This window comes from Arachis stenosperma, chromosome 5 (assembly GCF_014773155.1).
Source record: "Arachis stenosperma cultivar V10309 chromosome 5, arast.V10309.gnm1.PFL2, whole genome shotgun sequence".
Taxonomy (NCBI): Eukaryota; Viridiplantae; Streptophyta; class Magnoliopsida; order Fabales; family Fabaceae; genus Arachis; species Arachis stenosperma.
In genome coordinates, this window is record NC_080381.1 from 18779479 (window position 1) to 18806324 (window position 26846).

A 26846-nucleotide genomic window follows, 5' to 3' on the forward strand; every position below is an offset into this window, starting at 1 on the left:
AAGCTTAGAGTGGAAGTCCAAACCTTCAGACAGAAGGATGGAGAATCCCTCTATGAAGCTTGGGAAAGATACAAACAATTAATCAGAAGATGTCCCTCCGACATGCTTTCCGAATGGAGCATCATAGGTATCTTCTATGATGGTCTCTCTGAACTATCCAAGATGTCTTTGGATAGCTCTGCTGGAGGATCTCTTCATTTGAAGAAGACGCCTACAGAGGCTCAAGAGCTAATTGAAATGGTTGCAAATAACCAATTCATGTACACTTCTGAAAGGAATCCTGTGAACAATGGGACTAATCAGAAGAAAGGAGTTCTTGAGATTGATACTCTGAATGCCATTTTGGCTCAGAATAAAATATTGACTCAACAAGTTAATTTGATTTCTCAAAGTCTGTCTGGAATGCAAAATGCACCAAGCAGTACTAAGGATGCTTCCTCTGAGGGAGAAGCTTATGATCCTGAGAACCCTTCAATGGAAGAGGTGAATTACCTAGGAGAGCCATATGAAAACACCTACAATTCTTCATGGAGAAATCACCCAAATTTCTCATGGAAGAATGAAGAGAAACCTCAATAAGGTTTCAACAATAATAATGGTGGAAGAAACAGGTTTAGCAATGGCAAGCCTTTTCCATCATCTTCTCAGCAACAGACAGAGAGTTCTAAGCAGAATACCTCTGACTTAGCAACCATGGTCTCTGATCTAATCAAAACCACTCAAAGTTTCATGAATGAAACAAGGTCCTCCATCAGAAATTTGGAAGGACAAGTGGGTCAGCTGAGCAAGAAAATTACTGAACTCCCTCCTAGTACTCTCCCAAGCAACACAGAAGAAAATCCAAAAGGAGAGTGCAAAGCCATAACCACGGCCGAATATGGAGAGGAAAGAGAGGAGGTGGACGCCACTGAGGAAGACCTCAATGGGCGTACACCAACCTCCTTTGAGTTCCCCAATGAGGAACCATGGGAATCTGAGGCTCAAAATGAGATCATAGAGATTCCATTGGATTTACTTCTGCCTTTCATGAGCTCTGATGAGTATTCTTCCTCTGAAGAGGATGAGTATGTCACTGAAGAGCAAGTTGCTAAATACCTTGGAGCAATCATGAAGCTAAATGGCAAGTTATTTGGAAATGAGACTTGGGAAGATGAACCTCCCTTGCTCACCAAAGAACTGGATGACTTGTCTAGGCAGAAATTACCTCAAAAGAGACAAGATCCTGGGAAGTTTTCAATACCTTGTACCATAGGCACCATGACCTTCAAGAAGGCCCTGTGTGACTTAGGGTCAAGTGTGAACCTCATGCCTCTCTCTGTAATGGAGAAGCTAGGGATCTTTGAGGTACAAGCTGCAAGAATCTCATTAGAGATGGCAGACAACTCAAGAAAACAAGCTCATGGACTTGTAGAGAATGTTTTGGTAAAAATTGAAAACCATTACATCCCTGCTGATTTCATAGTCCTAGAGACTGGGAAGTGCATGGATGAATCCATCATCCTTGGCAGACCCTTCCTAGCCACAGCAAAGGCTGTGATTGATGTTGATAGAGGTGAACTAATCATTCAAGTGAATGAAGAATCCTTTGTGTTTAAGGCTCAAGGATATCCCTCTGTCACCATGGAGATGAAGCTTGAAGAGCTTCCCTTAAATCAGAGACAAATAGAGCCCCCAAAGTCAAACTCTAAGTTTGGTGTTGGGAGGCCACAACCAAACTCTAAGTTTGGTGTTGAACCCCCACATTCAAACTCTAAGTTTGGTGTTGGGAGGTTCCCACATTGCTCTGATCATTTGTAAGGCTCAATGAGAGCCATCTGTCAAGCTACTGACATTAAAGAAGCGCTTGTTGGGAGGCAACCCAATGATTATATTTTATATATTTTCTTTTGTTATTTTATGTTTTTTGTAGGTTGATGATCATAAGAAGTCACAAAATCAATGAAAAAAGCAAAAACAAAATGAAAAACAGGAAGAAAAACAGCACACCCTGGAGGAAGATGTTGCTGGCGTTCAAACGCCAGTAAACCTAGCAGTTGGGCGTTTAACGCCCAGTCTGGCACCATTCTGGGCGTTTAACGCCAGAAAGGGGCACCAGACTGGCGTTAAACGCCAGAAAGGGGCAAGAACCTGGCGTTAAACGCCAGGAATGGGCACCAGCCCGGCGTTTAACGCCAGAAATGGCTCAAAACGTGATTTTGAGCAACATTTGGTGCAGGGATGACTTTTCCTTGACACCACAGGATCTGTGGACCCCACAGGACCCCACCACCACCCTCTCTCTTCTTCCCCCATTCACCAATCACCTCAATACCTCTTCCCCAACAACCCTTCACCTATCAAATCCCATCTTTCTCTTCACCACTCACATCCATCCTTCATAAAACCCCACCAACCTCACCCTTCAAATTCAAACCACTTCCCCTCCCAAACCCACCCATACTTGGCCGAACTCCTTCTCCCCCTTCTTTGGCCGAACACACTACCATCTCCCTCTTCCTCATTTCTTCTTCTTCTACTCTCTTCTTTCTTCTTTTGCTCGAGGACGAGCAAACCTTTTAAGTTTGGTGTGGTAAAAGCGTTGCTTTTTCGTTTTCCATAACCATTTATGGCATCCAAGGCCGGAGAAACCTCTAAAAAGAGGAAAGGGAAGGCAAAAGCTTCCACCTCCGAGTCATGGGAGATGGATAGATTCATCTCAAGGGTGCATCAAGACCACTTCTATGAAGTTGTGGCCTTGAAGAAGGCGATCCCCGAGGTCCCCTTTTCACTCAAAAAGGGTGAATATCCGGAGATCCGCCATGAGATCCGAAGAAGAGGTTGGGAAGTACTTACCAACCCCATTCAACAAGTCGGAATCTTGATGGTTCAAGAGTTCTATGCCAATGCATGGATGACCAAGAACCATGATCAAAGTGTGAACCCGGATCCAAAGAATTATCTTACTATGGTTCGGGGGAAATACTTGGATTTTAGTCCGGAAAATGTGAGGGTAGCGTTCAACTTGCCTATGATGCAAGGAGATGAACATCCTTACACAAGAAGGGTCAACTTTGATCAAAGGTTGGACCAAGTCCTCACAGTTATATGTGAAGAGGGCGCACAATGGAAGAGAGATTCAAGAGGCAAGCCGGTTCAATTGAGAAGGCATGACCTCAAGCCCATGGCTAGAGGATGGTTGGAGTTCATTCAACGCTCAATCATTCCCACTAGCAACCGGTCCGAAGTTACCATAGACCGGGCCATCATGATTCATAGCATCATGATTGGAGAAGAAGTGGAAGTTCATGAGGTTATAGCCCAAGAACTCTACAAAGTGGCGGACAAGTCTTCCACCTTGGCAAGGCTAGTCTTTCCTCATCTCATTTGTCACCTCTGTTATTCAGTGGGAGTTGACATAGAAGGAGATATCCCCATTGATGAGGACAAGCCCATCACCAAGAAAAGGATGGAGCACACAAGAGACCCCTCTCATCAAGAGATCCCTGAGATGCCACAAGGGATGCACTTTCCTCCACAAGACTATTGGGAGCAAGTAAACACCTCCCTAGGAGAACTAAGTTCCAACATGGGACAACTAAGGGTGGAGCACCAAGAACACTCCATTCTCCTCCATGAAATTAAAGAAGACCAAAGAATCATGAGGGAGGAGCAACAAAGACAAGGAAGAGACATTGAGGAGCTCAAGCACTCCATAGGATCTTCAAGAGGAAGAAAGAGCCGCCATCACTAAGGTGGACCCGTTCCTTGATTTCCTTGTTCTTTATTCTTCTGTTTTTCGAATTTTATGCTTATGTCTATCCATGTTTGTGTCTTGTGATCATTAGTGTCTTAGTGTCTATGCCTTAAAGTTATGAATGTCCTATGAATCCATCACCTTTCTTGAATAAAAACGTGCTTAATTGAAAAGGAAAGAATTGCATGAATTCTGAATTTTATAATAGTTTAATTATATTGATGTGGTGGCAACACTTTTGTTCTCTGAATGTATGCTTGAACAGTGCATATGTCTTTTGAATTTGTGGTTCATGAATGTTGGCTCTTGAAAGAATGATGAAAAAGGAGACATGTTACTGAGAATCTGAAAAATCATAAAAATGATTCTTGAAGCAAGAAAAAGCAGTGAATACAAAAAAAAAAACCGAAAAAAAGAAAAAAGGGAAAAAAAGAGAAAAAGAAAGAAAAAGAAAAGAATAAGAGTTGTGATCCAAGGCAAATAAGAGTGTGCTTAAGAACCCTGGACACCTCTAATTGGGGACTCTAGCAAAGCTGAGTCACAATCTGAAAAGGTTCACCCAATTATGTGTCTGTGGCATGTATGTATCCGGTGGTAATACTGGAAGACAGAGTGCTTTGGGCCACGGCCAAGACTCATAAAGTAGCTGTGTTCAAGAATCATCATACTTAACTAGGAGAATCAATAACACTATCCGGATTCTGAGTTCCTAAAGAAGCCAATCATTCTGAATTCCAAAGGATAAAGTGAGATGCCAAAACTATTCAGAGGCAAAAAGCTAAAAGCCCCGCTCATCTAATTAATACTGATCTTCATAGATGTTTTTGGAGTTCATTGCATATTCTCTTCTTTTTATCTTATTTGATTTTCAGTTGCTTGGGGACAAGCAACAATTTAAGTTTGGTGTTGTGATGAGCGGATAATTTGTACGCTTTTTGGCATTGTTTTTAGTATGTTTTTAGTATCTTTTAGTTAGTTTTCAGTATATTTTTATTAGTTTTTAGTTAAAATTCACTTTTCTGGACTTTACTATGAGTTTGTGTGTTTTTCTATGATTTTAGGTATTTTCTGGCTGAAATTGAGGGATCTGAGCAAAAATCTGATTCAGAGACTCAAAAGGACTGCAGATGCTGTTGGATTCTGACCTCCCTGCACTCGAAGTGGATTTTCTGGAGCTACAGAAGCCCAATTGGCGCGCTCTCAACGGCGTTGGAAAGTAGACATCCTGGGCTTTCCAGCAATATATGATAGTCCATACTTTGCCCAAGATTTGATGGCCCAAACCGGCGTTCAAAGTCACCTCAAGAAATCCCAGCGTTAAACGCTGGAACTGGCACCCAAATGGGAGTTAAACGCCCAAACTGGCATAAAAGCTGGCGTTTAACTCCAAGGAGAGTCTCTACACGAAAATGCTTCATTGCTCAGCCCAAGCACACACCAAGTGGGCCCGGAAGTGGATTTTTATGTCATTTACTCATCTTTGTACACCTTAGGCTACTAGTTATCTATAAGTAGGACCTTTTACTATTGTATCTAGAGACTTTGGTAGCTATCTTCGTTTTATGCTATCTTAGATCATTGGGAGGCTGGCCATTCGGCCATGCCTAGACCTTATGCTTATGTATTTTCAACGGTGGAGTTTCTACACACCATAGATTAAGGTGTGGAGCTCTGTTGTACCTCGAGTATTAATGCAATTACTATTGTTCTTCTATTCAATTCCGCTTGTTCTTTGTCCAAGATATCACTTGTTCTTCAACTTGATGAATGTGATGATCCGTGACACTCATCATCATTCTCACCTATGAACAAGGTGACTGACAACCATTCTTGTTCTACAAGCATGCGAGGCTTAGTGAATATCTCTTGGATTACTGATACACGATGCATGGTTGATCGCCTGACAACCGAGTGCTCGCCTGACAAACGAGCCAGCCATTCCGTGAGATCAGAGTCTTCGTGGTATAGGCGAGAACTGATGGCGGCATTCAAGAGAATTCGGAAGGTCTAACCTTGTCTGTGGTATTCTGAGTAGGATTCAATGATTGAATGACTGTGACGTGCTTCAAACTCCTAGCAGGCTAGGGCGTTAGTGACAGACGCAAAAGTATCAATGGATATTATTCCGGCCTGAACGAGAACCGACAGATGATTAGCCTATGCTGTGACAGAGCATCAGGGATGTATTTTCACTGAGAGGATGGGAGGTAGCTGCTGACAACAGTGAAACCCTACACGAGCTTGCCATGGAAAGGAGTAAGAAGGATTGGATGAAGGCAGTAGGAAAGCAGAGAGACGGAAGGGAAGGCATCTTCATACGCTTGTCTGAAGCTCTTACACCAATGATATACATAAGTATCTCTATCTTTATCTTATTGCTTTATTCGTTTATCACTATACCCATTTGAGTCTGCCTGACTGAGATTTACAAGATGACCATAGCTTGCTTCATACCACCAATCTCCGTGGGATCGACCCTTACTCGCGTAAGGTTTATTACTTGGACGACCCAGTGCACTTGCTGGTTAGTTGTGCGAAGTTGTGTTTATGCCATGGTATTGAGCACCAAGTCTTTGGAGCCATTACTAGGGATTGTTTATGTTTTGAAAAGTATTGATCACAATTTCGTGCACCAGTGAATTAGTTCTAAAAGCTATTTTTCCATTACAAAAGAAATTGAGGATTTATGGAAAGTGGTCTCTTAATTAAGAAGGACCTTATTATGTAGTTAAGTTGTATTCAGAAAATGCTTATAAAGTCAAACATATTGATACTGGTGTCGAAGTTAAGTCGATCAACGAAAAATATGTAAAATAATATTTGAAATAAAGAGCAAACTATGGATAGCATAAAGACAATAAAGTGTAAATGAGTAAAAAAAATACAAAGAAACTTGGCATTCCAAGTCTTCAGAGATAAGGCTCCAAGAGTTATTCTAAATCAAATATAAAATGCACCCTTTCTTCATCGATCGAGCTATAGGCAACAACTTCTTCATGTTCCTCAAGTTGTAACTTTTCATATTTCCTTCTGATTTCAGCTCAAGCGCTTTTCATTTCACATAGTTCTCGGCTAAGGTCTCTTTTTCTTTTATCAGCTTCAAGGAAAAGTCCTTGTAATAGAGCTTTATCTGCACAGACTTGTGCAAGTTCCTTTTCGAGCTCTTCTCGGTGTCTATCCAATTGTTCAAGGGCATTGGCGGCATAAGCAACATTTGCTTCATATTTGTTGTAAGTTTTTTGTGTCGATGCAAAATAAGTCTCAAGCTACACAGATTCGGTTTCGATCTCTGTCATGCTTGTTCTATAATTAGTGAGCTTATTGTGAGAGATGAATAAACTGTTTGCAATTTTCACAAATCTCTTTACTTGTTCAGAGAAGCTAATAGATACTTTATACTTGAGAGTGGTGCTCAACATGTTAGAGAGGAAGGTATTAAGATAATCTCGATTTATCCATTCATTGATTATAAGCTTCGATAGATGAAGAAGCATCTTTATGCTCTTAAGAGCTTGAGGAGTCAATTCTTTAGGGAGTCCATGCCCTAGTGACTCATTAGTTAATGGAACCTGAAGAGCTATTTCGATTTTGGAAGATAGACTTGAGACAGCAAAAAGAAGTTCCTCTAAATCAGTTTCCTGAGGGCTCGGAGCTTTGTCTGGTGTTAATTGTTTGCATTCTTGGTGTGAGCCAATACCAGGATCGACCTCGTCGACAAGGTTGGGTGTATCGTTAGTTTGTGGGTCAACATTGGAGGTAGGATTACTGTCTTTCTTATGTGCTTTAGTTGGACTATTTTCCATGGAGGGAGAAGATGGAAGAGTAAGATTGTCATCGATTTTTTCAGGAGAGGTTTCATTTTTGGTGGTCTGACCCTTTAAAGGGCTTCTTTTGTCTTGTTGATCTTTAGCGTCAGTTTCTTTGACAGGTTGACTAACTTCGTTCTCATCATGCAAATTATGTAACAAGACATAACCACTTGATGAGGAAGATGTTGGAGGTTCTTTTCTTTTATCGTCAGGTGACTTGGTTTCAAATGGTGTTGTGTGATGCGTGAGCATCTTGTCTATCTTTTCCTAGTGAATTTGCATCTAATTTGTTGAGTTTAATTAAGAATTAATTATATTTTAGCCACTATGGATGCTATTTTGAGTTTTGTGCAATTTTATTTATTCTAGGTAGCATTCGGGGGGATTTGATGAAGTTTCTACAGAGAAAAAGAATAAACCAAAGAGATGACCAGCGAAGACCGACGCGGACGCATGGCTCATGCGACCGCACGGAATGGAGAAATCGCAATGACGCGATCGCGTGCCTGACGCGAACGCATGGACTGGAATCTGCACAAATGATGGGTGGGGACCACTTGCTTTGTCCATTCTGCAGCTTCTAATCGTGTCATTTGTGCAGATTCCAGTCCATGCGTTCGCGTCAGGCACGCGATCGCGTCATTGCGATTTCTCCATTCCGTGCGGTCGCATGAGCCATGCGTCCGCGTCGGTCTTCGCTGGTCATCTCTTTGGTTTATTCTTTTTCTCTGCAGAAACTTCATCAAATCCCTCCGAATGCTACCTAGAATAAATAAAATTGCACAAAACTCAAAATAGCATCCATAGTGGCTAAAATATAATTAATTCTTAATTAAACTCAACAAATTAGATGCAAATTCACTAGGAAAAGATAGACAAGATGCTCACGCATCATTATGTTCGAAATTGGAGGTAGCTTATGATAGGATTTCTTAACCTAAAATAATTTTAGTTATTTGGGCTGAGAAATGGCTTGAAATTATAACAAATATGTTTTGCAAATGGAAATAGAAAGGATCATTGAAATACCTCAGCTTCTAGAGGATGAGAGCTCGATGAATGTGATGAGTTTGATGAATTGCCAAAATTTGAAGAGTTTAAGGTAGCAAAGGATTTACTGGAGTTCTAGGAGTCTCTTTTGAATATGAATTGATGGATTTATTAATGGATTCTAGAATGGAAGAGTCCCCCTGATTGAAAGTGTGTCAAATGTATGTAAAGAAAATAGATAGTTGTGGAAAGTAAGTAGTACTTATATTTGAATAAAAGATGAATTTGAATTTGTTCTAGTTACCTTGCTAGATTGAGGAACTTTTGGCAAGACTTTTTGCATCTTCTTTCCTTTATGATGTGATGGTTCAACCTTTCTTTTTGAGGTTTTCGAAGTTGTTACTTCAATGGTCCCTGGAGAAGATTTTATAAGTCCTTTAAAAATATCCCCTAGTGATCGATCGTAGCGAGAGTAATAGTTGTTCTACCACTCAATAAAGGACTTAGTGGCATAACGATTACGAACGAAAGAGATAGGAAAGTAGTTACTTTGTCATTTCTCGTTCTGTTCGAGACACTTTTAATTTTTTTTCTTCCTGTTAAGGTTTATTTGGCAGAGAGGAGAAGACTTGCTTAGAAATGGTGTTGGAATGACTTGAGAAAAACTCATTTGTATTACAAATATAATGGGGAGTGTGAAAAGTGACTTGGAATTGATCTTTCTTGTATTTGTGGAATGCGTGTTGGTATTACTTGAATAGTGAGAAAGTTTGACCACATCTCATCATTTAGATGTTGTGCATCCTCGTCTTCATCTTTTCGAACTATGGGATGTCGAAACCAGGTTGGCCCAGACTTGCCATCAACAAAAGGAGCAAAAGTTAAATATTCATTTTGAAAACTTTTGCTCGAGTGAAGTTTTGAAAATACTTCCGAGAAGAGTTCGCTAGTGGAATGTGAGTGAGTAAAATTCGATTGCAGAGTGACTAATTTGATTCATTCGATGCTTTGCCTTTTTGAGGGAGCCACTCCTTTTCGTCTCATATTCTTTTTAAATACAACATTTAGCTAAAGTTGTAGTAACCAGAGAAGTCCTCCGACACTAACGGAAGATTTGTCTTGAAAGCTGTTAATTATCTGCCCTAACTCATCATAAAGATTTTCCAAAAGCAACTTGTCTAGGTTGAGTTTGCGCTTCTCATGAATAAGCAGCCAGTGTAATGTATAGTTTTGCATCGAAACACTTTTTGAGCAAAAAATTATAGTGTTAAGCCAGTAACATAGAAAGGCTACATGTTCATCCTATGTGATTGGGATATCATCTTCTCATGTTTTGCTTGATAAATTTTTCATAAGAGCTTTTCTCAACATTGTTGTACTTGTTCTCAGGTTTTGTGTCAAAGGTAAGCATAAGACCAATCGGTGAGAGCCTTATGATGGGTGTTACATCGAAGAGTGTGGGTCCAACCATATCACATGGTAAATAAAAGATGTTAGTACTTTTATTCCAAAAACATAATGCAGCCCCAATCATCTAATGATGTGTTGAAGGTTGAAAATGTGAGAGTAAAAAAAGATCATAGATTTCTCAAAATTTTGATTCGTTCTTTTTGTAGGGTTCAAGTATTTTAAACCAAGAGAGAAAGTTCGCATTCTTGAAAGAGACTTTTTGGTTGTTGCGGAATGGTCGAGCATAGTCGACAAAGAGAGCTATTAATAGCTCTTATTAATGAGTAAGTCTTGGCCTTTATAACTCGGAAAGTAGTGAGAGACTTTCTTTGCTTGTTTGAGAGAATTCAAGGGACTGAAAAAACAGTGAAGTTCGTTTTTGATGGAGAATGGAAAAAACACTTTCTTGTCATTCTCAGTATCAATTGGATCTTCGATGATAGTATCTGCTGTGTTTGAAAGGATCTTCAAGTTTGATTGTTTAGAAGCCGTTATGGTTGTCTATTCTTTTTCTTGTTCTGATGTTTGTTTTTCTTTGGCTTTTGTTGAAGCAGCCGCGATAGAAGTTGATACATCCATCTCTATACAGTTTGAACAGAAATGGATTTAATCACTAGTTTTCTGAATTTAAATAAAATGAGAAAGGAAAATTGAATAAAAGTGTGCGAATCCCAAAGATTAGGTTTTTATGAGTAAGAAGATTGACAGAAATCGATGAAGGCAATAAAAGCGTTTGAAATAAAATGAGACGAGGTGAAATGTTCCAGGAAAATGCAGAAGAGTAGTAAAGTTTGAAGTTTGGAGTTCTTCGTTATAATGATGATGGAAGGAGAAGTTGAAATGGAGAATTGTTGCTGCTGAAGGTGACTAGTTTTGGAAACTTTTTGAATTTTGAAGGAAAAAGAGTTTTTAATTAAATACATAATTTTGGAAAATTGAAGTACAGAAGAGAGAAAAGAGAGTAATTAATTACTGATTAGTGACACGCGGGATGTGTGTAATTAATGAGATCGTGTTAATAGAGACGATTGTCAAACATGTGAATGGACTTTTTCTCTTTTATATTTGTTTATCGAGAATTTAAGATAGATCTTATCTAGGATTAATTATTTCATCTTAAAAAAAAAATTCGATGATCCTATGGAACAATTTGTTAGTCGAAGAATTTTGTGAATCGAAATGTTGTTGGTCGAACTTGCAAGGATGTCAGCTCAGAAAAGAGGTGTCAATAGAAAAGGATATCGATTTGCCATAGCTTGTTAAGATCGATGGTGTATTACACTTAGTGGGAACATTTATTTTTTTGGACTTTTCAAAAATGACATATGATAGTAAAAGATTAGTCAAATTAATCTAAAATTAACGAGGCTCAGAAAGAAGCATAGAATTGAAATTCGTGTTCAAAAAATACTTTTACACACTTACATCCGAACAAAATTCTGCCTTAAATTCATTTTTATAGAATTTTTTTGAGTAACTTTCCATTCATGTATTTATATTTTTCTTTTAAATTTCCTGTAATTTCTTTACAATTTATTTTCTTTCTTTTTTAAATTTTGCATTGTTAATTTCATTTTAAAGTCATTCAAGTATATTGAAAATATTTGTTATAAATTGTTACTTTCTTAAAACTAAAGTCATTCACTTTATTTATGTAATTTCAATTCAAATAATTTAGTTCCAGATTACATTCTATTTGTTCGTATCCTTTATTTTATTCAAAGTAGAGTTTTTAGTACATCTTAAAAATTAGTATCCAAAAAAAAAAAAAAAATAATCCCACCCAAATTTCTTGGGAATAAATTATTTGATTAAAATCTGCAAAAACTCTCCATAACAGCATATAAATTTTTACTTTTTGTTTCTTGAAATTAGGGGTGTTCAAATCCAAACCGATCCAAATTAAACCGCTCATCCAATCCAATCCAAACCGAAACCGATTAAAACCGCATTAATTTGGATCTAATTGGATTTTATTTTTTACAAACAGCTGGATCGGATCGGATTTCGGATCTACTTTTCAAAACCGATCCAATCCAATCCAAACCGCACAATGTGCTATAATATTATTATTTTATTATTATATTTATAATTGTACTTATAACATGCTTAATTTATTATACATTTTTATATTATTCATGTATTATTATTATTTAATAAATAGTTTATGTTCAAAATGTTATTTATTATTTATTTTAACTAACCTATAATTTTATTTCTATATTATGTTATTGTTGGCTTTTTAAGATATTGTTGAGACTTGTTATGTTATTGTTAATTATGTTATTGTTAATTATTTAAAATTTGATGTTAAGACTTGTTATATGTATTTAATTTTTTTAATTTACAAAACCGCAAATCCAATCCAATCCAAACCGCTTAAAATTGGATCGGATCGGATCGAATTTTTTTTAAAACATCATCCAATCCAAACCGCACCGCAAGTATAATTAGTGTTCGGATCGGATGAGTTTTTTACTCAAAACCGATCCAAACCGCACCGCGAACACCCTTACTTGATATATTCTTGTCAACAAAATCGAGATTGTTCTCTTTCCCCTCCAAATGCAAGAAGACTGGCGTCACTGCTTTACGCAGAGACATGGGAATGGCGACGACCATGTTATGGAACCTCCAAAAGCTTTGGCCATTCTCATTATTCCGAAACGACGACGTTGCAGACTCCAAGCGAATCGTAAGCAAGCTTCCAATCCCCGAACACACTAAACAGTTCGTCTTCGCCTTCCACGACCCGCAAACCCAATCCTCCATTTACGTACTCTCCGCTCTCGGCCTCTCCGAGCGATCAGCCTCCGACGCACGCTCCCTCATCACTGCCATCAAACCCGACGCCGTTTTGGTCCATGCCGATCCTTCCTTCCTCGACGAAGAAGAAGCTGTGTCCGTTAACAATCCGCTTCCCACTTCATCCTTTGGAGTAATCAAACGCTGTTTCGTCGATAGAATCGATCAGGAAAGGTACGAGAATCTCGCCGGGAGTTTCGTTCTGAGGGAGATTTTCGGGACCGGGTTTCATGGCCATGTGCTTGCTGCGAAGCTGGCTGCAGAGGAGGTAGGCTCCTCGTTTTTCGTTATTAGTTCTCCATTTGTGAATTCTTGCTTGATTAATAATAGCAGCAATGGTAGTAATAATTCTGATAGGGTTAGGGTTGGTGGTGGAAGCATTCTTCAAGTTCAAGGTTTTGTAAATGGTGCTATTACTGGTTTTAGTTTGAGTCCAACTAGAAGTTATAAGAGATTGTGTCTTAATAACGATGTGCATTCCCAGTTAGTGAAGGCTTTGTCTCTGTGCTTGGAACCATTTTCTACTAGTTCTGGTTCTAGCTCTATGGAAAATGAAATTAAGCCCATGAGTAGTTATGAGATTCCTGCATTTGCCAGGTCTACATATCCTTTACTTGAGGAATTGCATGATATATTCAGTGATGTTCCATCGATTGGGAAGGCGCTGGCGCATGTTCAAAAGATGCTGGTGGATGTGAGCAGAGGTGAGGTTCTTGACACAAGGACTGTTTCTGAGGTCTATGCATTCAGAATTGCGGTTGAGGTGCTTAGGATTGGTCTGAGCAAGAATGGTTTAAGGCCAATCAAGAGGAAAGGTGCTCCCAAAAAGGGTGAGGAGGTCAAGTTCTCGGAGCTTCCTCTTGAGGACATGTCGCACGCACTGCTGGCGCAGGTGATTCGTTGGCAGAGTGATAAGTACAAGAACATTGTAGCAGTGGTAGATGCTGGAGCATTGGAAGGTCTTAGGAAACACTGGGATACTCCGGTTCTTCCTCAAGTTAAAGACATTGTTGGACAAATCACACATTGTGGAAGGGAAGGGGCTTTTTTGATTCATGATGACAGGAAGTGGTTACTGGCAGATAGGCCCATGGTGGCGGTTAGTGCTGGAGCTTCGGCGATTTTGGGAGCTTCATTGCTGTCTAAAGCTGTCCCGGCATCTTCTGTGTTGAAGGCTGTTACTTACAAGGTCCCGGCTTCACTCAAACTCATTCTCAATCAAACACAGAGAGTACTGGCTTTTGCCTTTGGTTCCTCCAAAGCTGCAGCAGGGGTCAAAGCTTCAAGTACCATTCGGGCTGCAGCATCTGCTACAAAGATTCGTGCCGTGACTCACAGCATTATAGTATATGTGGAGAGGACCAGCATCTCGGCTATGAGGACAGCGTTCTACGAAATAATGAGAAAGAGAAAAATGCAGCGAGTTGGGTTCTTGCCTTTGGCAACATTTGCATGTAGCATGGGAACCTGCACGGGATTGATGATGTATGGTGATGGGATTGAGTGTGCTGTTGAATCTGTGCCTGCAGCCCCTTCCATTGCCAGTTTGGGTCGTGGGATTCAGCATCTGCGTGAGGCATCTCAAGCAGTGATGCAAGCAGAAGGAACTAGAATCCAAAAGTCAATAGAGTCTCTAATAAACAGAATAAAGAGATAGAAGGATGGGTAAAGCAAGAGTATAATAGTTGTATAGATATTCATTGTGATATAAAGAATTAAACCTGATTCATAGGGGGTTCAGTATAAACCTGATTGTACATATATGATGCTGTTAATGTGAAGATGGCAACAATAATGCCCACCATTGAGGTATTGTGGATTTCTTGGTCATTACGGCATACTTAATTTTTGTAGTATTAACTGTGTGGCTCAACTGAAGAGTCAATGTTCTCTTTTGTCAACCAGAACTAGGGGTGGCAAGCGGGGAAGCCCGCCCCGCCAGAAGCCCGCCTTTTGGCGGGCTGGCCCGCCCCGCCCCGCCTAGTGAGGCGGTCATAGAATCCTAGCCCGCCCCGCCTAACTGCGGGCTGGCGGGCTAAGCCCGCCAAAGCTCCTCTTTTTTTTTTTTTTTTACTATTAACTACTAAGTAATATATATAATTTCACAATCATATTAATAAATTTATAATTTTTAATGGCATAAAAAATTATATTTTTTATATTCACAAACATTAAAGTCTTTGTAATTATAAATATCTAATAAATATAATTATAAACCAAATTTTCATTCAAAATATAAGTATAAATATTCTCTCCAAAGCAAAATAAATATAATCCAAAACATAATTATAAATATTGTCTCCAAAATAACATAAACATAATTCAAAACACTCAATTTTTATCTTCATACTCTTGTAAGTTAGGTTGGGGGAAGTTAGGTATTGACAAAAAAATTGCAAAAATACCCCCTCACTAATAAAAACCTTAGCCCGGCGGGGAAGCCCGCCCCGCCCCGCCAAAGCCCGCCAAAACCCGCGGTTTAAGCGGTGCGGGTTAGGCGGGCTTTTGCTATTTGGCGGTCCCGATTTTCTAGCCCAGCCCGCCTTTTTTGGCGGGTTACGCGGGCCAGCCCGGCGGGTTTAGGCCCGTTTGCCACCCCTAACCAGAACCATGGTTTTCGAAAGCGTATAGTTACTTAATTAGGAATATTTTTGCAACCTATTTAAGAGGAGGAGTTTTAGTCTTTTTTTACGTTTTGTATTATCAACTAGACCTTTCAATAGTCAACAAAAAAAGAAAGACCTTTCAATGACCATTTGTTATTTAAGCCAATACTTTAAAAACTAATGATGCTAACATATAAGTCACACCACATTATGTGATTTTTCATGTTGCAATAGTTAGAAAACAACCATGACATTACTATAATTTATTCATTACATGGGTAGAAATATGTATATAAGGAGTTATTAAAACTGTGATAATAAATATCAAAATTTTATCCTTAAAACACTTCTATTAAAAAATCGTATATAGAATTTAATTATTTTTATCATTTTTTTCTTTCACAAATATTTTCGTGAACTTTCGAAAACATTAATGTTTTTGTTAGTTTGCCTTGTGTTCAACCAGCTTTTGTTTCCCCAACAAAAATGGTGTACTCTTTGATAATAGATGGGCCCATAAAAGAATGCGTAGAATAGAAGGTCCAACATGCAAAACACAAAAAACAGTTTCTCAGTGTTCAGTTTTTAGTTTAGAGTTTTACGCAGAGACCCCCCAAAACCCTTGTTTTCCTTCATTTCTGTACGGCGTCATCTATCAGTGACTGTATTTCGGCTTAGCTGAGCCTCCAACACGCACCGCATCAAGTTTCCAGTGATGGATGAAGTGTGCGAGGGGAAGGACTTCTCGTTCCCGAAGCAGGAAGAGAAGGTTCTAGAGTTCTGGTCCAAAGTGAAGGCCTTCGAAACACAGCTAGAACTCACCAAGGACAAGCCCGAATACATCTTCTACGATGGTCCTCCCTTTGCCACCGGCCTCCCTCACTACGGCCACATCCTCGCCGGCACCATCAAGGATATCGTCACGCGTTACCAGTCCATGACGGGGCACCACGTCACGCGCCGATTCGGATGGGACTGCCACGGCCTCCCCGTCGAGAACGAGATCGACAAGAAGCTCGGAATCAAGAAGAGGGAGGACGTTATCAAGATGGGGATCGATAAGTACAATGAGGAGTGTAGGAGCATAGTCACGCGCTACGTTAGCGAGTGGGAGAAAGTCATTACGCGCACCGGCAGGTGGATTGACTTCAAGAACGATTACAAGACCATGGACCGGAACTTCATGGAGTCCGTTTGGTGGGTCTTCGCTCAGCTCTTCGAAAAAGGATTGGTTTACAAAGGATTTAAGGTACCCTTTCATCTCGTTGCATTACAATGCTGTAACTGTTTTTTATTATCATTGATTGATTTTTTTTTTTAAAAATTGCTTGCAGGTTATGCCGTATAGCACTGGGTGCAAAACTCCGTTGTCTAATTTTGAGGCGGGTCAGAATTATCAGGTTTGCGATTTTCGAGCTCTTGCATTTTGTTGTTATTGCTTGTTGGTGATTGAAATGAGATTCTATGTTGGCGCAGGATGTACCTGATCCCGAGATAATGATGACATTTCCGGTTATTGGCGATCCACATAATGCTTCTTTTGTAGCTTGGACAACTACTCCATGGACCCTTCCAAGTAATCTAGCTCTTTGTGTGAATGCTAATTTTACCTACGTGAAGGTCAGTTAACTCTGTAGCTGAGAGAGATATATAGTTATGTTGAGCTTGTTCACTAGTAGAAAGGCTATTTATTTGGATTTATTGAATTTTCTAATATTGCTAGATCTTAAGTTTTTAGTGTGTGTGAGAGAGAGAGAGAGAGAGTAGAATGTATTATTGGTCAGGTGGGAATTTCAAGTTTGGTTATTGTGTCGTGCTGGAACTGAAGATTAGAATTGTGATTGGATTTTGCTTTTTGGTGAAAATCCTAATATGATGATGAAGTGGCAAAGAATAATTATGTAGTTAACTAAGTTTTGATCTTCTGGTACAAAATATGTTGCCAATTCTTTCCCAGACTCTCTAAATTTTCTTGCTCTTTTTTAAATAGTTATTTGTTTTTTGGAAACTAACACACCAAGCAAATAAAACCAGGTTCGCAATAAGTATTCGGGCAAAATTTATATCATTGCTGAATCTCGTCTGTCGGCACTACCTAAGGATAAACCCAAGGAAGCTGTTGTTAACGGTTCTGTTGGGGCCCCCAAAAAAGCAAATGTGAAGTCCAAGGAATCTTCCGGCGGAAAAACTGAAAATGTTTTGGATTCTTTTGAAGTGCTGGAGAAATTCCCAGGGTCTTCGCTAGTGGGAAAGAAGTGAGCTGTCTTCCTTCCACAATAATCACTTTCATTAGCTTACTATTCTAGTGTTTTACTTTTTACTTGTCTGTTTTGAGATTTATCTAATGACTTCTATGTATGTGAAGTTTTGTTCTGTATTGAAGCTCAAAGGGTTAACATGTTTTGCAGGTATGAACCATTATTTGGTTACTTTATAGAGCTATCTGATACTGCTTTTAGAGTTGTGTCCGACAATTATGTTACTGATGATAGTGGTACTGGCATTGTCCATTGTGCCCCTGCTTTTGGTGAAGATGATTTTCGAGTTTGCATTGAGAATCACATTCTTAATAAGGTTGGTACTGCTATGTACTTGAAGCATGAATTTTGTTTTTTATGTGAAACATTTCTGTCAAAGGGATGCTTCTCTATGGTGTTTGATAGATTTCAAAACCAATCTGGGATTGTAAAATCAGTTCTGTGGGGGAGTTTGTATGCTTCTATTTGTAACTCTTACCGGTCTTTAGTTGGGAATGAATTATACTCCCTCTTGGTTATTGCATATCATGGTGTATATACAGTCCTAGCTCCTAGGCATTTTGTGAACGGCAAATCCTACTCTGAGTAGGATTGTAGGAACAAGGGAAGTGTTTTATATTTCACTTAATATTTCGATGGCCATAACAGCTCAAACATAAATATATAACTGATTTTTTCTTCTATTAATCCCTCCTCCCCCCCCCCCCCCCCCCCAAAAAAAAAAAACGAAACTTATCTTTGAGAGGTTCGGTGGGTTTTCTGAACCTGGACATTTATTTTAGTTTTGGTTATGTGGATTATTGAGCTATAAGGTTGAGAAGGGGGGAATTCAGTTCTAAGATCTTCGTTTGGGGTAGGATGCAATGACGCCGTTTGATTCTTGCAGCTGACCCAACTAATGCTCTTCATGTTATGTGATGGCATCATTTGATTCTTGTAGCTGACACCATTTGTCATTTGTTTGTTGACAATCTTTACGATATGATTACTCAGATATTACATTACCATGTATAGGATAATCTAACAGTAGCTGTTGATGATGATGGCTGCTTTACTGAAAAAATTACTGACTTTAGCGGCTGCTATATCAAAGATGCTGACAAGGATATAATTGAAGCTGTGAAGGTATTTTACATCTATCTAAAAGAACATAAATATCTATTATTTAATTGTAATGATTTACAGTGTGGTTGACTATCAGTCAGGATTCTCACCATGTGACTTGCGGAAACATTGTGTACTTTTTCTTTCTCTTTCTTTTGTATAAACTTTTCCACTCTTCCTTCCATTGTTAAAAGGTAGTTAATTTATGGAAGATCAATGTTAGAGTTCCAGATTTGTGAGGCCTAATTTAAGCGTTGGAGTCAAGGGTGTTTTCTTTTCTTTCTTGAAAACTCTGTTTTGTTTGGATTCCTATATTTATTACTTTTTTATTCCTATATTTATTACTTTTTTCTCGCATGTATTTCTTTCCTTAGGCAAAGGGTAGGCTGGTTAAGCAAGGAACCTTTACTCATTCTTATCCATTCTGCTGGAGATCTGGTACTCCTCTAATTTACAGAGCTGTTCCTAGCTGGTAAGTCCCCCCCCCCTCTCTCTCTCTCTCTCTCTCTCTCTCTCTCTCTCTCTCTCTCTCTCTTTACCATTTTGTGTTGCTAGATAAAAACTGTCATCTTTGTTGTTCTTATGCTTTATTTATACTTTTCAAATTGCAGTAGTATTTATCATATACTGAATTGAAAACTACTACAGCTGTTTATTTATCTTACATGTGCTGCTTCATTTTAGGTTTGTTAAGGTGGAGTTATTGAAAGAGAAATTATTGGAAAATAATAAGCAGACTTACTGGGTCCCGGATTTTGTCAAGGTATATAATATCTTGCTGCCCATTTGTCATGTACTGATTATTTATTATTTTATCTCATTTCATTCCTTCCCATTTGCTGAAGGTGTATTTTTTGTAAATATTTCTGCTGTTCCTACGCCTTGCAGGACAAACGATTTCACAATTGGCTGGAAAATGCCAGAGATTGGGCAATTAGCCGAAGTAGGTTTTGGGGGACTCCTCTCCCTTTATGGATTAGTGAGGATGAAAAAGAAATAATTGTCATTGATTCTGTTGCAAAACTTGAAAAGCTTTCAGGTGTAAAGGTTAGAATTTTCTGTTGGCCTTTCTGATATTACATAGTACATTCTTGGCATGCATCCTTGTTATCTTTTTTTAATTAATATATGTTGACTACAAATATTTTGACTTGTGTATTGATATACATGTTCTTTCAGTACATTTGGTGATGTTGATACCATTATTTGTAGCTTCATTTCATCGGTGTTGAAATTATTATGTTCTTTCAGTACGTTTGGTGATGTTGATACCATTATTTGTAGCTTCATTTCATCGGTGTTGAAATTATTATATTCCTTCTGCAGTTCTTCAGAACTCTTGAAGTTAGTTTGTAATGTACTATTGTAATCATGTCAGTTTTTGGCTTGATAGCTGTAATCATAAAGTAACCGAATCTAATGGCATGGTTCTATTTTTCGCAAGTTACTGTTACATCCCTTAATGATTGGCTTATGCATGTGTTAATTGGCAGCTTTGGCTAAATGCATATTTGTTGTGTACTTGTGTTAACCCATCCACCATGTATATATTTTGTACATAGCAATACTTGCTCAATGACTGACATCTCTAATTCGATTTAAATTTTTTGTGCAGGTGTTTGATCTTCATCGTCATAACATTGATCACATTACAATTCAATCCGAAAGTGGCCGTGTGCTTCGACGGGTTGATGATGTAATGTCAGCTCATAGCTTTCGTGCAATGTTGTATCTATTCATTCTTCTGTTGTCAAGATTGAGATGCTATCTAGCATATGTTCATGTTGCTCAAGGATCATAGGGTCCTGCATCCCACATAGAGTGATGTTTATAAGAATAAGACCCCATTTTACTCCTCAAAAGATGCACATATCATCATTCCGGTCTTCAAACAAACTTTTAATTCAATATACTTCATCTATAGAGATTGCATCAATTTGGTTATTCCAAAAGTTGATCAATATAGTTTTAAAATAACTGAACATAGCATTGTTTGCTTAATTGTTTTACTCTATTCATGTTTTACTCCATTCATAGATACTTTATTCATAAATGTAATGTGATTTTATAAGTCCTTCAAAAATTAAAATTATGCTTGAATCATCACTTGCTTAGATTATAATACCAAATACAAATGGGATATCTACTAGCATTACTTGAAAAACATATTACACTTGATGGTTGCTACAGATATTGCCCTTTGTTATAGAGCATTTATTTTTATATTTCAGGTGTTTGACTGCTGGTTTGAAAGTGGATCCATGCCATATGCTTATATTCATTATCCTTTCGAAAATATTGAGCTATTTGAGAAGAATTTCCCTGGTCATTTCGTGGCTGAAGGGCTAGATCAAACCCGTGGATGGTTAGTTTCTTGCTCCTCATATCATCTGGCATATGATAGGAGACCGAGAGTCCGGTTCATGATTGCTGGGTTGTGGCTTTTTATACTGGTTTTATCATCATCCTCAATATCAATGTCATTTTGGTGAAAGGCATTAAAGTTTAAGATTCTAAATGTTGATTGTGTTCTTATTCCTTTTATCATTTTACGTCACTCAAATTTGATTGCATTTTGCTTTGATCATAATTCATTACTTATCTCAACCCTCTCCTTGGGATAAATCACTACTTGCAGGTTTTATACTCTTATGGTACTGGCCACTGCATTATTTGGTAAGCCTGCCTTTAGAAATTTGATTTGCAATGGACTTGTCCTGGCTGAAGATGGGAAGAAGATGAGTAAAAGTTTGAAAAATTATCCTCCGCCCATGGAAGTTGTTGATGATTACGGAGCAGTAAGAAAGTTCTGACTTTATCTGTTCATCCTTTTTGGGGACATGTTACATGTACCATAAGGATGTGCATTTTGCATGCTTTCCTGATTATGGTATAATGACTTAATATGTAGTTTTATTTATATTATAAAAGCATTGTCGTGATATATTTTTGCATTTCGAATAGGATGCATTGCGTTTATACCTTATAAACTCTCCTGTTGTGCGAGCTGAGCCACTGCGTTTCAAGAAGGAAGGAGTTTATGGTGTTGTAAGAATCACTAATTTGTTTGCCTCTAGCTCTTTCTATTTTAAAAAATTGATTTGCCTGTATTAATCCCATTTTATTTAATTATACTTCTAATTTTTTTGGGTGTTCATACGTCCCAGGTTAGGGATGTTTTTCTTCCATGGTATAATGCATATAGGTTCCTTGTTCAAAATGCAAAGAGGCTTGAAGTTGAGGGGCTAGCACCTTTTATTCCAATTGATCATGCTACACTCCAGAAGTCATCTAATGTTCTTGACCAGTGGATCAACTCAGCCACACAGAGTCTCATTCATTTTGTCAAACAAGAAATGAATGCTTACCGGCTCTACACAGTGAGTAATGCTTCTTATGAAGCTTTATGAATGTGATGACAACTACCTTATACAATATTGATTTATGAGCTATCCATTGTCTAAATTGCAAACTTATTTAATTTGATCTTAACTATGGTTTGGTGATTTGTCCTAGCATTTTACATCCATTTCCTTGTATTATTCTTCTCTCTCTCTCAAGGGGGGAAAAAATCTCATCCTTGTTTCAATTTCTATTTTATTTTGACCCATAGTTAAACTTGTTGAACTTCTTGGACTGAATTGGTGGTTTCACCAGTGTGATTATCATTATTCACTTGGTGTTATCATGGTGCCTGTTATATGAGATTATTCCCACTTCCTTTCACATTTTGCCACCCCCACCATCTGTTAGTTACAAATGTATTTCGGCATATTCATAGCATAACATCTGCTAATTTGTAATGTTATGAAACGACCTTGCAGGTTGTTCCTTACCTCCTGAAGTTTCTTGACAACCTGACAAATATATACGTACGGTTCAACCGGAAGAGACTTAAAGGTCGTACTGGAGAAGAAGACTGCCGGACAGCTCTGTCAACTCTTTATAATGTATATCTTTAATCTTATCCATGGTCATAACTTATTAACTTTTTTAATTCCCATTTGCCCTTCTACATTCTGACCTTTCTGGTCTCCTAGTTGTCTTTAGTGATATTTCATTACTTTTTTCAGGTGCTTTTGTTGTCCTGTAAAGTTATGGCTCCTTTTACTCCATTCTTCACCGAGGTCCTCTTTCAAAATATGAGAAAAGCCTGTAATGGGCTTGAGGAAAGCATACACTATTGCAGTTTCCCTGAGGAAGAAGGCGAGGTATGCATCTTAGCAGTTAGTATATTCTGAGTGATCTATATGATTTCATTTTGTAGTAGAAATCTTCAAGAACTGCTTGCTTTTGTTAGAGGGACGAGCGGATTGAGCAGAGCGTTTCCAGGATGATGACAATAATTGATCTGGCTCGAAACATTCGGGAGCGTAACAACAAACCTCTGAAGACTCCGCTAAGGTACCTTAGTATTTACTAGTGCATGTATTGAGGTATGGCTGTATGTACTTTATATTCTTTTTCAGCATTATGAGTTTAATAAATTTTTGGTACTGTAGGGAAATGGTGATAGTTCATCCAGATGTTAACTTCCTTGATGACATAGCTGGGAAGTTGCGGGAGGTACATGCATCCTTTTTATCTTAAGCAATTTGAATTGTTTTTCCCTCTAAAAAGAACTGGTGCTGAAACAGGTTGTGATTTGATATATATGAATCTATTTGTGTTACAGTATGTGCTGGAGGAACTAAATATCCGGTCACTTGTACCATGTAATGATACTTTGAAGTATGCTTCTTTACGTGCTGAGCCTGATTTTAGGTATGTTTTCCATATGGTTATGTAGTTGTTTGTCTCCTATTTATGTTAATGTTTCATAATGTAGTGCCATTTTCTCACCTTTTTTTGTGTCTGCAGCATTTTGGGAAAGAGACTTGGAAAATCTATGGGTATCGTTGCTAAAGAAGTCAAAGCAATGTCACAAGAAAGTATTTTGTCTTTCGAGAGTGCTGGAGAAGTTGTTATTGCAAATCACTGTTTGAAGCTGACTGATATTAAGGTGATAGCTTTATTTATAAGCTGGAGTTCAAGTGTTATGTTAAATATGTAGATGTCTAAAAAATGACAAACAAATATGTCAAGATTGCTCAGGCATAAATGATAGATCTCAGCTGCGATACAGAAAGCAAATATAAACTTATCCTAATCCTGAATAATATAAGGCAAAATTATTCTAATCCTAATCCCAACCTATCCCTACACGGATTTCTTAGTCCTCAAAGTGGATGATTGGTACTACTTTCCATTCATTAAGTTGAACCCTTTAAAATGTGTGGCATTTGTTACTTCAGTGCCTAGATTCAACATGTCTCATTGAAGGATTAGTATTACAAAACAAACAGGAACCAAACGTTGTCATATGCTAGCCACCTTTTCACTGGTATTTTTATGGATGTTCTCTTGGAAGCCCCATTGCCTTTTTTAGTGGTTCCTCCCTATCTACAACATTCTCTTTCAAATGTGATATTGTTACTGCCAAAAGGTATTCCTGTTTTTGAATAGAGTAGCGAGTGAAGAAAATCCAATTAAATATTTGTTTTTGACTATGGTTTCTAAAGTATTTCTATTTGTTTGTGGTGACCATCACCTGTAGTGGAGCCTTAAATTTATATATGGAGTACCTGAACTTGTAATTGCTATTCTTTCTTCCAAAGCATCAATGGAAATCATGGGTTTCCTCTGTAAGTGGTGAAGACTAATAAATTGGTACCTTGTATTCTTTATTTTTATACAGATTCTTCGTGATTTTAAGCGACCTGATGGTATGACAGAGGAGGAGATTGATGCGGCAGGAGATAGTAAGAATCTATACTAGTTGAGAATGGCTTACTTTTAGTTTGAATGTATGTTGATTTATCCATGGCTGGGAGAAAAAAGGCTGACTGAAACCCATCTTCCTTTCAGCTGATGTTTTAGTGATATTGGACTTGCATCCAGATGAGTCTCTGTTGGAGGCTGGTGCTGCCCGTGAGGTAAACTACTTTTATCATTGAAATGGTCATTCTTAATTAACATTCTACATATTGTGCATGCATGTAATGGAACAAATCTACAACCTGGCTTATAAATATGCCTTTTCTTCTAATAATCTCCTTAAATGTTACTAGTTAAATATATTTTAGGTCAAAAGTTAGCATATTCATTTCTTGTGGATTGAATTTGCCTCCTACAGATCGTTAACAGAATTCAAAAGTTACGGAAGAAAATTGCTCTTGAACCGACTGATATGGTGGAGGTTTACTTTGAATCATTGGATGGAGATAAGAATCTCTCTCATAGGGTTTTGCACTCTCAGGTATACTCAATAATTAATACTATGCGTGCATGTCTGTGTATGTAATAATAGACAATTCTTTGAGCTGATAAGGATGCATGCCAAGGAGAATACCTTCTAGATATTTATTCATGATAAAAAGATAATACCTAAGAAAAATCAGCAGAAATGATAGTGATGATCAACCGGCTCAATTAACATCAGTGTTGAGTTCAAATGCTATGTTTTTAAGTATTTCTCAAAAATTATCAACACATAAGCATAAACATTACATAATAAAATAGGTATATGTAAACTAAACTGTATCCTTCTATTTATAAGCAGAATCTTAGTGGGCAATATAGGTTAAATTGAAAAGTATTTTGGGCAAAAAAGCTGCTTGTCTTCAAATTTTCAAAATTGTCTGTGCTTGCTGTCCATCACTCAGATGAAAGTAATGCATGGGTTGAATTTTTGTGTTTGCGCCGGGGATAGGTGAACTGCCTCTCATTGAGGACTGTGGACTACTTACTAATCAGTAATTATTTAATTGATGTACACATTGATTCATGGTGCTAAGATTATCAATGCTGTTTGCTTTTTATAATTTTATTTGCAGGCATCTTACATCAGGGATGCTATTGGTTCTCAATTGCTTTCACATTCTTTGATGCCAGCACATGCTGTAAGTTGTTTATATTGTTTCCATGATTTAAATTTCTTAAGAGAGGAAGAAATTATGGTTGCTCTCATTTTCCTTTAAAGAGGGAAGGACAAATGCTTAACAGTTTTGACTTACGAGAGTATCTCAAAGTCAGTCACCCAAGAACTGAAAATTTGTTGTACAAATGCAGGTTGTCCTTGGTGAAGAGAGGTTCCATGGGATTTCTGGCATGTCATTTGGTATCATTTTGGCAAGACCTACAGTGATGTTTAACTCAAAAGCCATTCTACCATTGTTTCAAGGTTTGTATTTGGTTAGTTCAGTTGATCTCTTATGCATAAAGCAAAAACAAACAGTTATATCCCTTGATGCATGTATCATCATCATACTTGACCCTTGTTTGCTCCAACTTGCTGTTCTTCTGTGGCTATAGGTAACAAGAAATACGCCCATAATCTTGAAACTTACTTGCTATCGAGAGATAATTCAAATTTGAAGTCAGAATTTCAAAATGGAAATGGAAAGGTTTGACCAAGTCCTGTTTTAGTGGTTTTAGGTTAAACAAAATGCCCATATTCATTTGTCTCTTGTTGCAGATTATAGTTGACTCCATTGAAGAACAACCCTCTGTAAGCCTGGTCCTTGGTGAGCATGTGTTTCTCACTGTCGGGGACTGCTACGTTGCTGGAAAAGCTAATTAATTTAGGTTGCTGGAGTTTTCCTTTCGATCTTCTATAATGTTGATGTGTTATTCCGTTGTATGATTAGTTAACAGAAAGCGGATACTGTGCTTTATCTCATTTTTAATGTTATTCTTTGGCTGTATAGAGAACCTCAGTTGTTTTATTGAAATATAAGTTGCTTCAAGTAACTACAGATAATAATATCTCAATTTTGTCGGGCTGGTGCTCGTTTACCATGCTTGCTTTGTTGGCATTTTATTTCATATATCGTACTTCTCTGTCTACTTTTTCCTCTTTTTTTCAATCAGGTATTGGATCATTCTGTTGTGTAAGCGACGTCTCCAAGTTGTTCTCCGGAAAGGCATCATGGCATGGTTCCATGTTTATTGGTCCATCAATCTTCTACTAGTTTCAACGCTAACGGTTGGTTTTATTTCTGTGCAATGGAGCTTAAAGTTTCGGACTCAGTTGATGAAGGTTCATCGTCCT

General features: G+C 38.1%; 2 protein-coding genes and 1 non-coding gene across 3 annotated transcripts; 2 read left to right on the forward strand and 1 right to left on the reverse strand.

The window, feature by feature from the left end:
- On the reverse strand, positions 1-108 carry LOC130984148 (small nucleolar RNA R71). The gene has a single exon (XR_009088099.1). It is a non-coding gene; the product is annotated as a small nucleolar RNA R71 (small nucleolar RNA).
- A 12419-nt stretch (positions 109-12527) lies between these two features.
- LOC130982634 (uncharacterized) lies at positions 12528-14605 on the forward strand. Its single transcript, XM_057906677.1, has one exon. The coding sequence runs from the start codon at positions 12584-12586 to the stop codon at positions 14441-14443; it is 1860 nt and encodes a 619-aa protein (XP_057762660.1). The 5' UTR covers positions 12528-12583; the 3' UTR covers positions 14444-14605.
- Positions 14606-15955: 1350 nt separating this feature from the next.
- LOC130982375 (isoleucine--tRNA ligase, cytoplasmic) lies at positions 15956-26593 on the forward strand. The gene is made up of 27 exons (XM_057906358.1): positions 15956-16641; positions 16727-16792; positions 16869-17012; positions 17427-17647; positions 17801-17966; positions 18665-18775; positions 19129-19226; positions 19439-19517; positions 19643-19801; positions 20370-20450; positions 20986-21119; positions 21393-21552; positions 21719-21802; positions 21922-22134; positions 22579-22704; positions 22828-22965; positions 23055-23158; positions 23257-23320; positions 23430-23518; positions 23615-23756; positions 24492-24555; positions 24662-24729; positions 24930-25052; positions 25630-25695; positions 25865-25976; positions 26108-26199; positions 26271-26593. The coding sequence occupies exons 1-27, from the start codon at positions 16108-16110 to the stop codon at positions 26373-26375; spliced, it is 3543 nt and encodes a 1180-aa protein (XP_057762341.1). The 5' UTR covers positions 15956-16107; the 3' UTR covers positions 26376-26593.
- The last annotated feature ends 253 nt before the right edge of the window (positions 26594-26846 follow it).

What these genes read in the sequence shown, in the direction of transcription:
- LOC130982634 (XM_057906677.1), top strand. Translation starts at nt 12,584, where the DNA reads ATGGGAATGGCGACGACCATGTTATGGAACCTCCAAAAGCTTTGGCCA.
- LOC130982375 (XM_057906358.1), top strand. Translation starts at nt 16,108, where the DNA reads ATGGATGAAGTGTGCGAGGGGAAGGACTTCTCGTTCCCGAAGCAGGAA. An exon ending in CTAATTTTACCTACGTGAAG is followed by an intron (nt 17,013 to 17,426) that starts GTCAGTTAACTC and finishes AAATAAAACCAG; the next exon opens with GTTCGCAATAAGTATTCGGG. An exon ending in AGGAAGGAGTTTATGGTGTT is followed by an intron (nt 21,803 to 21,921) that starts GTAAGAATCACT and finishes CATACGTCCCAG; the next exon opens with GTTAGGGATGTTTTTCTTCC.